Source organism: Caenorhabditis briggsae, assembly GCF_000004555.2.
Source record: "Caenorhabditis briggsae complete genome, chrII, whole genome shotgun sequence".
Lineage (NCBI taxonomy): Eukaryota > Metazoa > Nematoda > Chromadorea > Rhabditida > Rhabditidae > Caenorhabditis > Caenorhabditis briggsae.
In genome coordinates, this window is record NC_013486.2 from 10,484,430 (window position 1) to 10,498,238 (window position 13,809).

The 13,809-nt window shown below is 36.1% G+C and overlaps 3 protein-coding genes across 3 annotated transcripts; 2 read left to right on the forward strand and 1 right to left on the reverse strand.

Moving 5' to 3' along the window:
- Positions 1-353: 353 nt before the first annotated feature.
- Positions 354-1,454, forward strand: CBG02351 (the record flags this gene model as incomplete). The annotated part of the gene is made up of 3 exons (XM_002630630.2): positions 354-380; positions 520-626; positions 1,313-1,454. 3 exons carry the CDS (start codon positions 354-356, stop codon positions 1,452-1,454), a joined length of 276 nt encoding a protein of 91 aa, XP_002630676.2.
- Positions 1,455-2,213: 759 nt separating this feature from the next.
- Positions 2,214-3,367, forward strand: CBG02350 (the record flags this gene model as incomplete). Its single annotated transcript, XM_002630629.1, has 4 exons — positions 2,214-2,309; positions 2,786-2,895; positions 2,946-3,193; positions 3,249-3,367. The coding sequence occupies 4 exons, from the start codon at positions 2,214-2,216 to the stop codon at positions 3,365-3,367; spliced, it is 573 nt and encodes a 190-aa protein (XP_002630675.1).
- Positions 3,368-3,610: 243 nt separating this feature from the next.
- CBG02349 lies at positions 3,611-9,625 on the reverse strand (the record flags this gene model as incomplete). The annotated part of the gene is made up of 16 exons (XM_045242609.1): positions 3,611-3,772; positions 3,816-4,337; positions 4,388-4,565; positions 4,611-5,231; positions 5,286-5,404; positions 5,461-5,570; positions 6,256-6,608; positions 7,533-7,718; positions 8,013-8,116; positions 8,162-8,214; positions 8,438-8,508; positions 8,553-8,681; positions 8,730-8,965; positions 9,056-9,165; positions 9,436-9,481; positions 9,533-9,625. 16 exons carry the CDS (start codon positions 9,623-9,625, stop codon positions 3,611-3,613), a joined length of 3,093 nt encoding a protein of 1,030 aa, XP_045092331.1.
- Between the last annotated feature and the right edge of the window lie 4,184 nt (positions 9,626-13,809).

Sequence of the window (13,809 nt, forward strand, 5' to 3'; positions counted from 1 at the left end):
CCACCGTTTGACAGAATTTTAGATTCCAACCCCGGTTATCAAATTTTCATTAGTAGTGCTATTCATAATTTAATTCTAAGTCCAGGTTTCCAAATTCAAAAATCAGAACTTTTTGTCTCTAAGAACACATTTCCCGGTGACCAATTATTATAATTATCGTTTGTATCAATAGTTTTGTATTATTTTCCTTCCCATTTTGTCCGTCCGTTTTTTCTGTTGCATTTCTTTCCTCGAAACAATTCACACAAATTGCGATCTTTTCCACGAGTTTCCCAATCTTTGTCGTCTGAAATTCAGCAATTTTTTTGCACATTTTCTCCATCTTTGTCCTCTATTGCATTTCTTTTATTGTAATGATTTACCCCTTCACTCTATTTTTAGCATGTATTAGTGTCCAATGTTGCCATCACAAACACACAAAGAATGTTCAGACAGAATAATAAATATTCTGAAGTCATTTTTCTATATGTTCGCATCTGAAACAAAGCACACAAAAATCAATGAATTCGAAATAAACAGGTGAGTGGATATGCATCAATGCCATCATCTCCATTTCCAATGCAATTACAACCGAGGAGAGAAGGAAGTACAACAAGTGGAAGTAGTGGAGGAGGAATTAGAAAACAGTAAGTTACAATTAATTAGACTAAAATGAAGAAAACTCTTAAATAAGATTCGTACAAAGATGTTCGAAACGGAATAAGGAATTCCGAAAATTCCGAGCATTTTCGGAATGAAATACCGAGAAAAATCGGAAGAAAATTCCAGTCGGAATTTTTCCGAAGCTTTTTTTTCGGAATCAGAGATTTTTGGACTACGGTATAAAAGTGCACGCGAAAAATTTGCTTGTGGGTCTCGAATGAAATTGCCTTTGATATTTTTTTGCGCTATCAAAATCTTTCTGTCAATTTTTACCAGGGGCGTTTTTCTGATGGGAAAATTGAATATCTACTTTAAAATTTGATTTTTTTTTTCAAAAAAATTTGGAAAATTTTGCATTCTGAAATTTTGAAAATCGGAATATTCCTAAATTCCGAAATCCTGAAACTCAAAAAATGAGAATTTTCGACATTCCGAAAAATTCCGAAAAGTCCATTCCGAACATTCCTGCATTCGTAAGCGAAATTATCAGTCTACGAAAACGTCAGCAATTTCATATCGCTCTACCTGAAAATCTGCAATAGAAAGATTGACATTTTTAAATTTCTAATAGCAGTGATTTCAAATTTTCTTCCAATCAGTGCTATGGTAAAATTAAGTGCTAGTAAACAAAAGATAATGAAGCCGTCAAATCTGAATTTACTATTTTCAGACGAGTTGTCGTGCTTCCCCGACAACAGCCACCTCCTCCACCATCGAATGGAAATGTACAGTATGATGATAGTTCAACGATCTACGAGGGATCCAACAACTCATTCCTTGCTGCAACCGGACAACGCTACGAGTATAACTAGTCTTTGATATTTAAGTCATATTTTTGGTTTTATTCTAATCTAATTGATGTTTCATGACTTCAAAATTTCTATAAATAAACATCTACCTTGAACAGTTGTTCAAGAAAACGGATTATATGTACTATTTCTTTAATCAGAAGAACACTTGTTTACAGTAAAATATAATCGCAAGTTTAGAACGAGTTGTAAAAGAAAGAGGTTACAGTACTTGCAGTACTTAGAAAATAATGTCTTCTACAAAACAGTACGACCTTTTTCTGACATCATTTAATTTTTCATTTAGATTGAGACATTCCAGGTAGACTTCTATTTTTTTCATCTATCTTCTATCTTCATATAGTTCAAGGACAGTAGGTTTTAAATTCGTCAAACCGGTCAGTTGACCACTCCAAAAAGTCTTTCTGTCGATAACTTCAATCAGTCAACTCTTTCCTTCTTTATTTCTCACCCAATTCCGTGTAGTTTCTGTGTCCGTTGAAAAATCTTGTTTTTATTTCCCCAAAAAATAGGAATCGACTGATTTTTTTCTCAATCAGCATTACCCTTACCTACTAGTCGAATCAGTTGTTTCGTCATTTTTATATAATGATTTTGCTATTTCTAACACCTATTTTACTGCTGATGAGTTTTGCTGAATCTTCTGAAGCATCAGAGTTAGCAGAATTTCGAATGCGAAGAGCATTTCATAGTGAGTTGATAACAGTTTTAGATTACGGTATTCGTAGAGTTTCAGATGAATTATGCAAATCACATCCAGAAATGTCTTCATGTGATCGTCCGTTTACAGTAAGAGATTTTAGAGAGGAAATAGAAAAACGAGAAAACGATGAGAGTCCCGATAATCGAAATTTCCAGGTATAGCCCATTTTTGTTATTCTGAAGATTTTCTTTTGTGAAAAAAAGTTGTTAAAACGCATTTAAAAATCCCTTTCTACTTATCATTCTGGTCCAAAAAAATCAGATCTGTGGAAGAGAAACACCGGTGACGGTGACCGAAGGTCCTACAACGGTAACTATAGTAACCTAAAAATATTTTTATTTCCAGAATTTATTTTCTCGTTTCTCACTGACTTTCATCGAGTTTTCTTATATTTTTTACGCACGAGAAGCGAGATAAAAAATCCTGAAAATGGAGGCATTTTTAGGTTACGGTAGTTGTTGTTTTGAGACCTACGGCGACGGCCACCGGCGTTTATCTTCTACAGCTTCGATATTTCTGCATCAGAATAATAGCACATAATTTAAAAAGTCTAAAATTGCGTAATTATTTAAACTAGACATTCGTCGTTTTGAACTCATCCACCGAAAATTCCAAACAATCAAAACTTCAGGCTAGCCGGCGTGCCGACTGGGTTGATGATGAAATGGACGAGAAAGATTTGGAATATTATTTATGGAGAAAAAGAAGGCGTCAATATTTGAGAAGAAAAGCTGCGGCGATGTAAGTAAATCTAACTCCCCATAATTCAGCCTAAATGATACATTTTGAAGGAGAGGATCTTACAGATTGAGAGAAAGATATCGTGATAGATTGGAAGAAGATCAGGAAAGAGAAAAAGATGGGGATTATCACTATCATTACCACGAGGCTCCAAGATATGGATACAGTAGATACGGTGGAGGATACGGTAGATATGGACCGTATGGTGGATACAGTGGATATGGATATCCATCGTATGGAGGATACAGTGGCTACGGTGGTTACGGCGGTGGTTATGGATATGGAGGTGGTTATGGAGGTGGATATGGTAAATTTTTTTAAAAAGTTGTTAATTTTGATTTCTGCACTTTCAGGATACGGTGGCGGTTTACTCGGAAATCTTGTGAATATTGGAGCTGGAAGTGGTTTGGGCATTTCGACACCAATCGGTGGCATTGGAATTTCCCATGGTTGGGGAATCGGAATCGGATAATCGTTTCTGAGAAATTCATTGTTTTTCTATGTACATTTCTGTTGGCTTGCTGTCATAATAAATATGATATTTAATCAGTTTTTATTTTTCACCGAGTTAAAAAATAGCTATTCGTTAAGAAAAAGAAGAGTAAGAGAGAAAAAAGAAAAATGATAGAGAATGGTGAAGGAACGTGCAATAGAGTAAGAAAATGTGGATGAAGTTGTATGAAAAGGAGAAAAAAGCAAATGAATGGATGGAAATCTAGTGTTTAAGAGTGTTTTGTACACGGAAAAGATTGCAAAGCTCATCAACCAAAGCTTCGTGACGGAAGCTAACACGAATATCTGGTACGTTGGTACGGTGAATATCGTTTCCAAGAACTCCTTCCTCTCTGTAGTTTGGTCCGAGCCAATGAATTTTGACCTGGAAATGTAGTTTGACTAGTTGAAATTCTTTCGAATAAAGCTACCTTGTCTTCAAATCCACTTTGAATGACACTGTTCCTGGCCAACTCGCACATATCACAGGAACTGAGTTTCCATACTTGAGCAGCAATCGAGTACTCCTCCATCAATGCTTCTTTGGTGTAATGGAATTGAAGTGGATCATCCGTTGACAAAGAGACGTTCAGTCCCTTTTGGAGATATTCTGGCAAAGGATTTCTCTGATAACTGATGAAGAGCGAGTTGTTGGATAATGGAGACATGGCAATTCCAATTTGAGTCAAGTAGTACAAGTATTGGAGTACTGGAACTTTACGGAGAAGAATTCCATGAGCAATACTTTCACTGGTCAGGTATCCGGTGAGCAAGTGAGACACGTGTCCAGCTTCTCCACAATGTGGACGAAGAGCGAATGTGTTGAGTCCACGAGCACGACGGAATGCGTTCAAGGCGCAGATGTTGGCGTACATGTAGAAGAGATAGTAGTTGTATGGTGGATTCTCCACGTCGCTAAATTCCGGTGGACATGGAGTTGATCGATCGAACTGGAAATTAAGATCGATAGGAAATTGAAGTTCAAAAAACGGCTACTCACATGAACAAACTCGTGCTTGCTTTCATCGTCGACTGAATCGATTCCAGAAACTTGTTGAAGGAAGAGATGAAGTTCTGGGTGAGAAGATGGATCGTTGGTGACCTCGAAAAGTGGCGTGAACAAATTGTCAAGCATGTCATCGAAGTTCTTGATCATGTTCTTAAGACGGTACACATCGCTGAAAATTGAAATTTGTGAATCGTCTTGTAATTGTTGAACCTACTAAAGTCGTGGAATCTGAATAAGCCATCTGGCATTTGGACTCCAAACATCATGTGTGAGTGCCCACTTGGCCAAGCTATCCCACTCGGACTTGCTGCGTCCGTAGATCGAGAGTCTTGGCTCCGCGTGTTGGTACTTGCTGTCTTCCAAATCAGATAACACCTCTTTGAGCAAATCAGCAAAATACTTTCCGCCGACATAGTTGTCAGTTTTGATGAAGATTTCACGGAGAGTCGATTCTCCAACTGGGTTGTACTTGGTGTTGAACTTATCGAAACGGTGGAAAGTGTTACGATCGGCATGAACATCCAACATGTCAACTGAAAGATCGTAGGCATCAATTCCCATCTTCTTGAACACCTCCTTCATCGTCACTTTGGTTCCATTGTTTTCGAGAACAACAGTGTCGGCTTCAGTCTTTATCTTCTTCTTGATGAAACGAAGCAAGTGCTTCTGATTCATAGAAGAGGCAGCGTGAATGTGAGTGTCTACTTTACGAATGTTGTAGAAATCACGATGAGATACTCCTTTCTGCTCGTGGAGCTCACGAAGTTCGTTGAGAAGAACATGGAGTTGGAACTTGTTCTCGAGGTATGACAGACGACGGAAACAGAAGGATTTCCTGAAAGAAAATAAATGTTTCTCCCTATTAGAACTGAATTTACTTGAAACTTACAATGGGCCATCGACAATCATCGCAGTCAACTTCTCAGTGTCATTCAAAAATTCTTCTTTGGTCACCGAGACGTTCTTGAACTGCTCGTCAATAGTACCATCTTCATTGCAAATGTCAATCTAAAATTAGCTTTGAAATTCAACTTGAATCCAGAATCTGGATTCCTTTAACTTACCACTCCACGATTACGTTTCAACTTGTAATACTTCTCGTATTTTGGCAACGGATCATTCTTTCCCCAGTGATCCTTTGGTGGATCTGGTGGGTTGAAAGAAGTTTGGACGGCTGAAAATGAAGTCGGTCGGATTTTAGAACTAATTTTCAAAATTTTCAGAACATAATCAACTGTCATACGGAAGGAGTAGAAGAAGTCAAAGTCAGAAGGACAAGAAATAACAAACAAGACACACTACGAAAAGAAATATTGTTTGTTGGTGTTGATAAAGGAATCAGAAAATACCATTAGTAGAGATTTATGTTTGTTTTCACTCAATTTAGGATTACTGTAGGTTGTTGAACATTTCTAATTTGAGAGTCGCTGTTATCGGTTTAGACAGGAGGAGAATAAAAACCAAAACATTAAATTTCAGAATATATCACTCGAATTATGTCTTACCCTCCAAATCCGGCATACTTGGCGGATGGAACAGGATTTTAGCTAAAACAAGTTTTCTAGGAACACATCACTACAATCGAATTTTTAACTTTGATTTTTGAAAGATAATAGATTACAATTAGAAGTTTACTGTATGTGTATGTGTGTATGTCAACCTCAAAGTGCATGGGACAGAAATCCCAGAATTCTGGTGTGAAAAGTGCAGCTTACTATCACTGAAACTTTATGAATCATACGCGTGTCATACACCCGGCGTCGTCAGACAACCCGAAAACTTACATAATTGTCTAACTGAAATGAATGTGTTAGGATTTTATAGTTATTAAAAAATGATAATCCCAGATGAGGACTCACTTGTTTCCGTGTTTTTGACCCGATGTTTAGGCAAATTATTCGGATAATGTCCAGTCAGAAAATTACGAGTTGTAGATGGGAATTGGTTTCCAATACGTTCCATGTATTTTGAGCGGAGATGAAGAGCTTCAATGAGATGTCCAGAAGCGGTTTTCAGATCTTCAAGAGGAACACCGCTGAGCTCTTCACCAGTAATAGCCATTCTTTGATAATTGACATCGACTGCATCTCTGAAGGTGTGCAAATCGACAAGTTGTGGAGATTTGCATCTTGGTTCCGTCTGAATTTCGTCCAACACAGATTTCAAGGAAGATGGTGACAGACATCCATCGTTTTGAGACTCAAGACGAGCTCTGAAACAATTTTTCAATTTTTAGATAACGGAAATTCGTGCTGAATCTGAAATCAGATAATCGTTTCTCGATAGCATTCCTCTACATAATTTGTAAGATACAGGGAGAGTTCAATACAAAAACAAGCATGCACTGGTTATCAAAACTTACTTTACTTTGGCCCAGACTACATGCAAGTCGATATCCAAAGCCATATCCTTTTGGAATTTTTAAATGATTCAGTTAACAACAAAAAGAATGCGTTCCGAATTTAGAAAAAATATGTAAACAGAGGATACCAGCAAGATGCCACCGCTAATGTAATTTTTAAGTCAGAGAGAGCAGCGATCATGAAGAGATGAATCAAAAATGTGTGCTAATCGCATCTCTTCCGTGGAGAGAGCGGATAATCTTGGGGGATAAGGAGAAGACCTAAATGAGACATGTGTTGTGACTAAAATTCAAATCTGGAAGCCGCGCGCGAAACCGTAAAGTTTGTTTTGGTAGATGAAAAAACTATTACTACTCATCAAAAAATATCACGTAATCAGCTGCAATTCAGGCATAAAATATGAAACGATAACTCAAAGAGCCTTCAGAAAAAGTGAACCATGATATGGAATCAGGTCAGCGAATCCTGAGAAATCAAAAAGAAAAAGCTCCCTTTTTCTTCCCCTTCAAATTATAGGTTATGTTCTTTCAGGTATTTTCAAATAAATAAAAAGAAACTCAATTTCCTTATGAGATATGGAAACAGAGAGAATGGGAAAGCTATTGTGTCTTGTGTTTGAAGGAGAAGAAAGAGCCAAGCTAATCCTTTTCAGAATACAAAAAATTGTGAGCTCTAATTTGAATCATCCGTGGTGCAGACATTTTTTGTAGGGACAGGTACAGTTGAACAATCGGTAGATGAGCAATGAACAGAAAAAAGGAATAATGGTTAACCTGTGTTTTAGAGCTTTTTTCTCCGAATTCTGTGGTGACCAAAAGTCGTCTCCAACAACAGCCGTCGATCCTTTATTGGCGAGTCCCATATCCACATGAGCAACTGTCATTCGCCGATTCTTATCAGCAATTCCGAATTTCTTCTTTGAACCCGTTGATTTATCTTTGCCGATAGGAGGTTTATCACTGAAACATATGTCACACGAACAAAAAATAAACATGCAGGGAGGTGATTAATGGAAAAAGCACAGGACAAGAATTGAAATGTTAAAGTTAAAAATGAAAAGGGGAGGAGGGTGAATTTGAGGTTTTGTTTTTCTTGATAGGTATTTGATAGAATAGAGGAATAGTAACAATTTTACGACGAGTTTTTTTTAAACTTACAAACAAGACCAACGTCTCGATTGTGCACCCTTTTCACTAAAGAAAATTTCAGGATCCAACTTTCCGATTCCAACTAACAAAATTTTTTAAACTAACCGGTTGGTAATTTCAATGGTTCTGTGAGCACGCGACTCGTTGACCTCGATAGGAGTGGTGGAGATTTCAAATGGAGAAGCGGTCGAGTGATCAGCATGACCCATCTAAAAACATCTAATATGAACCGAAACAAAAATACTGTTTCCTACCGCGTACGCCTTTTTGAATGGTCCCGAATCGAAAACCTCACTGTCGACAGTCTCTGAAAAATTTTAGACTAGAAAATCATTTCAGGTCAATTTAAAAAAGGAAAAGTTTCACAACACATTCACCAATCACAATATTTTAATCTTACCAATTTGAGCTTCAATAGCATCACTTGACAAGGGAGCTAAGGTGTTTTACTTTTTTACTTATTTTTTAAATTTTAAATTTAAATTTGTAAGGGTGGATAACCGATAAAATGACCCGATTTTCTCACTTACTCTTGGAACCTGATTTCTCATTTTTCTCGTTTTTCACTGGACTAGAAGATCGTCTTTTCTCATTCTTCTCTCTGAATTTACTACTCTACTTATTCAGTCATTTTATCACTCTCACTTTTGTTTTTTCGCTTCAAAATATCTGATTGGTGGTTCAGAATCTTCCGGAGATTTTTCTTTCTTCACTTTTCTTTTGGGACTCGGAGAATCTGGTGGACAAACTACATCGATTGTTTCTATTTTCTCCCTAAAAAGTATCGAAAAAAGTTTTCAAAATCTCATCCCCGATGCTCACTTTGAATTAGTCAAATCACTACTGACGACGGGGACAGGCGCAAAAGAACTAGAAACTCCGGTAATCGAAAAATCATGTTCTGTCATATTGAATGATCGGGCTTTCATTGCTTTATTCGGCCCAACGATTGTGTCAGTGGAACCAATTTTCGAAAGATTCACATTGAATAATGGAGATCCATCAGTGGATTTCACATTGGTTGGTTGAATATTTGGGGGATCCGGAACAGTGGGTTTCTACAAAAAACTAGTCTTATCCTATTAGAATTCACCTTCGCTCTAATGAAACAACAGAAACTAATGAATTCAAGAATGAATACATTGAACGGAGTACTGTCGTTCGCTACAAAATTCACTCTCACCACCTCTGGACTTTTCGCTGGTTGAGAAGTGATAAATGGCTTTTTCTGGATTTCTTTCACAGAGCCAGGCGGTTGCTGAAACTCCTAATCTAATAGTTTTATAAAATCAACCGAGATGGACCACCTGTTTCTTCAAAGTCGAGTGTTTCGTTCCCATGGTTTTTCTATGCACAATCTACACCTCTTTTTGTTGGCTTAACTCTTGATACAACACAAAAACTAACTACTGATTCTACCGGTTATCCATCCTACGGCATGTGGCTTTTCACCACGCATCCTAGATTTTCCACCGGAAAAAGTCACCCAGATTTTTTGTTAAAAATTCACGTAAAAATTCAAACTTACTCATTCCGTAGTCACGAATGTTGTCCAATGGATTTGGACGTCCTGACTGAAATCACATGGAATTTTTTAACTATCAAAAATGTTTCAGAAAACTCACTTCAGAACTTGGGGATGCTGCTGCGTGCGCTTCTTCATCGCTATGCTCAGCAGCGGGAGTAAAAAAATGGACACCGTTCGTATCCGTCGGCATTTTTACTGCAAAAAAGGTTCAATGAATTTTTTGATGTCAAGTTGCAACTGCACGATAAAACGACAATGAAAGAATGAGAAAAAAGAAGTGATTTGGACCGTTATCAGAAACCAAAAGAGCCCCAGAGTGACGGAGAGCGATCATTAAAATGTACATAAAAGATTATAAAACGATTGGAGGAAAGTGGCACCAGACTGGCGGGAGGAAAAGGGTTACTACATACGAAATATTTGCGAAAAATAACGAACAACAAGAAGTTCAACCATAGGATCACATGCTTTTTGCTATGAGACAAATGATGATTGGGCGTTGGACATTGCTGACAAATAACTGATTGGCCTTTTTCAAAGTTCAAGAAAAACGCAGTAAACATCACATAACTCTAAATCATTCAAATTAATAGAAATCGTTCAAAAGTAGGATAATTGAACTTTGAATTCTGCATGTTGGCATAAAAAAATTTCAGTAGAACAAAATCAAATTATTCAGTAGATCAAAAGTCTGAAACCATTTTGATTTTAGCAAACCGTCCACTTTGAGCCCATATATCTCACTTCCCGTAAAAGATATCAGAAAGTGGTCAACTGACAAAATATTTAACATAGTATCAAAAATATTTTTTAGTTGACCACTTTTTGATATCTTTCACAGGAATCGAGATAAATAGGCTCAAATTTGGTATATCTATTGTCGTAAGTCGCCAGAAATATGAACCATTCAGACTCCTGATCAAAAAACCACTTGGTAGCTCAAGTCAAAAAAAAAAAAACTGATAGCGAGGTCTGCACGTCTCACTGGCCTAATCGGCTTTTCTGGTGTCGAGTTTTCACCTCCTCCCTTGCGTGAGCCGATGTCATCATTCCTCTCTCTATTTATCTTTCGTTTTGAGCTCACTCCTTTTTCAGTAATGGTAAAAATTTTATAGATAACTGATATCAGCTCCTTCAATATGAAAGGAGAGCGTGCCTATGTTGCATATGTTTCTGAAAACTAAAGAGTATAAGAAAATAAGACACCGTGGGAAGTGGAAGAAAAATAATTAGATAGTGTAGAGTGATAAAAAGGACATTGACACTTTTACAATTTCATGGTTTTTCAGAGGGTTGTTGGGTTGAAGAGAGGTATATGAACATGTGGTTGAAATGTTTCAGAAGTTTTAAGTACCTATTAAAAGTGCAAGCATTTCAAAGATAATGAACATTAAAAATGAATGCCGTCTTCTATTATACTGATCACGGTCTCCCACAGAACAGTTCCGAACTGCAAATTAATTTTTGATCTACAAAAAAAAATTTGGGGCGATCGCAATCGCAAGTCTAAAGCCGTATTTTCAAAATTTTTTATCTGATTTTGTGGAGATTCAAGATGATTCAAATGGTTTTTAAAAAATTAATTTGTGGTTATAGAATCATGTATAGTCCTTTTCCGGAAGAAAATATTCCAAAAAATGCCAATTTTCAAGATTTTTTACAGAAAAAATGTATCTCTCTTTCAGTTTTAGACATTTCTAGGAGTTCTATAGCTCAAAGAAACCGCAATCGTTTGTTCTTCATTTTGTAGGGATGAATTTTTAATGCGTCTGATAAAATTTTTTTATAATCAAAAAACCACACGAAATTGCACGAAATCGCATTTTTGCTGGGTTTTTGATTATAAAAAAAGTTTTATCAGACGCATTAAAAATTCATCCATACAAAATTAAGAATAAACGATCGCGGTTCTTTTGAGATAAAAAACTCCTAGAAATGTTGAAAACTGAAAGAGGAGATACATTTTTCTGTAAAAAATCTTGAAAATTGGCATTTTTTGGAATAGTTTCTCCCGGAAAAGGATCATATAGGGTTCTATAGCAACTAAATGATATTTTAAAAGTCATTTGAATCATCTTGAATCTCCACGAAACCAGATAAAAAATCTTAAAAATGCGGCTTTAGCCTTGAAAATATGCTTCAGATCAAAATTTTTCATGTAAATCAAAAATAAATTTGCAGTTCGTGAATGTTCTGTGGGAAACCGTGCTGATAGGAAAAATCGGAACTATTGGAAGAGAAACGCCGATGGCCGTGGCTGAAGTCCCACAACGAAAGCTACAGGAACCTGAAAATATGTTTAATTTCAGAATTTATTTTAGTCGATTTTTCTGTTGTTTTCCCCCCAAACAAGTCGGAAAATATAAGTTTTTGATAGCGAAAAAATTGACTGAAAAAATGATTCCTGACAACAAGAATGAAAATTAGGTTACTGTAGTTGCCTTTGTAGGGCCTTCGGCAACGGCCACCGGTGTTTCCCTTCCACAGCTCCATTTTTTTTTGTACCAGTATACATAAAACCGAATTCTCATGGACTTTAGAAACTTAGAAATCTCAGAAAAAAGAAGTCTGCAGACAAAAGATCTCTTCTAAAGAATTGTGAACAATTACAGTTACAGAATCGTATTTATATCAGTTTTCTTCCTTGGAATCAAAAAAAAATCAACACGGAACATAAATTGCGTCTTATGATGCCTTTGAAAAATTCAATTTCAAAGCACGGGGATCGGGAAAAGAAGCGGTAGAAGTGATGAAAACGAAAACAATATTATCCGATTTTCTTTTATATCTTTTTGCAAATCTTCTCTCTTCTCTCTACAATAAGGCGTCAAAGATGTCGATTAATAATGGTGGTTTTTCAAAAACAATATATGTCGTCTTCCTTTCAAATAAAATCAAATAAAACCAGATCAAGCAATAATGAAACAGGAGAAATATCGATAAAAAGCATGCAATAAAAGTGTTAGATTAAAAAGTGACACATTTGCTTGCAAGCCTATACTAACGAAATGGACAACAAAGTTGCAAAGAGAGAAAGTTGTATCCTCGATGGGTATCAGGTGACCAGGAATCAGTTGGTCGTTGTCTGCCACACATCTCAAACGTATTTTCCAAAAAGTTTTCATCTATTAAGCTCGCACGATCGCTTGCAATTGTGATTCAAAAAAGTAAACAGATCCCATTTCTCTATTTTTTCGAAGAGCAAACACTTTTTTTGCTAAACACGATTTGATGTGAATTCTAACAAATAACTATACAGGAATGAAGGAAAAAAAAAGAACACTAATGCTCTCTTCATCACACAAATTCGAAAAATGGAATAAGAGGAAGACGATGTGAATGGGGAAGAGAAAGGAAATGCAGAGGGGAGTGGTCACCAGACTAGAAGAGAAGGTATGGGAAATGGAGAGAGCACAGAGAAGCAGAGAAAAGAGGAAGAAGAGCGAGGACCCTTCGCAAAGATGAATTTTCGGATGGGTGTCCAGGAAATTATAAGTAGCAACAGCTGTGGACAACAAAAAAAGTTTCAGAAATCAAAGGTTCACAGATTCCAACAAAACCACAAACATTTTAGTTTGAAATCGAGGGGTACGGTGCTATGAAACCAACGACCACTTTGAAGATATTCAGAAGTCAAAATGGGAATGATACCATAGAAATCAAACTTGCAACGGGCCGGTCTTTTTCAGAATTTCCTCGGCCCGGTACCTAAAAATTCGAAAATTCTTAAAATTCGAAAAATCCCGAGAATTTTTGAAAGTTGAAAAACTCTTAAAAATTCTCAAAATTTTACACAAATTCTAAAAATTCCAAAATGCAGAAATTCCGAAAATTCCAAAACTTCCAAAACTTCCGAAAAAAAACAGAAAGTTTCAATTTTTCACAAATTATAAAATTATGTCATTTTCAAAATTTTCGAACTTCAAAATTTTCTAAAATTCCGAAAACACCAAAAAATCCAAAAAGTTCCAAAGATTCCGAAATCCGAAATCCGAAAATTTCAAAAAAATCAGAAAATTTCAAAATTTCACAAGTTATAAAGTTATGCAAATTTCCAACTTTCCCAAATTTTTCTGAAATTCGAAAATTCCAAAATAAAACTCAACAAATCTGAAAATTCCAAAAATCTGAAATTCCAAAAATTCCAAAATCCGTAAATTTCAAAAATTTCAGAAACTCCGAAAAATCCAGAATTTTTCGAAATTTGACAAGTTGTAGAATTATGCAAATTTCCAAACTTTCCGAACATCAACATTTTCTAAAATTCCAAAAATAACAACAAAAAGATCCAAAAAAACTAAAATTCCAAAAATTTCAAGTTTTTCGAAAATCAAAACTTTTCAAGTTTTCCCAAGATATAAAGTTATGCAAATT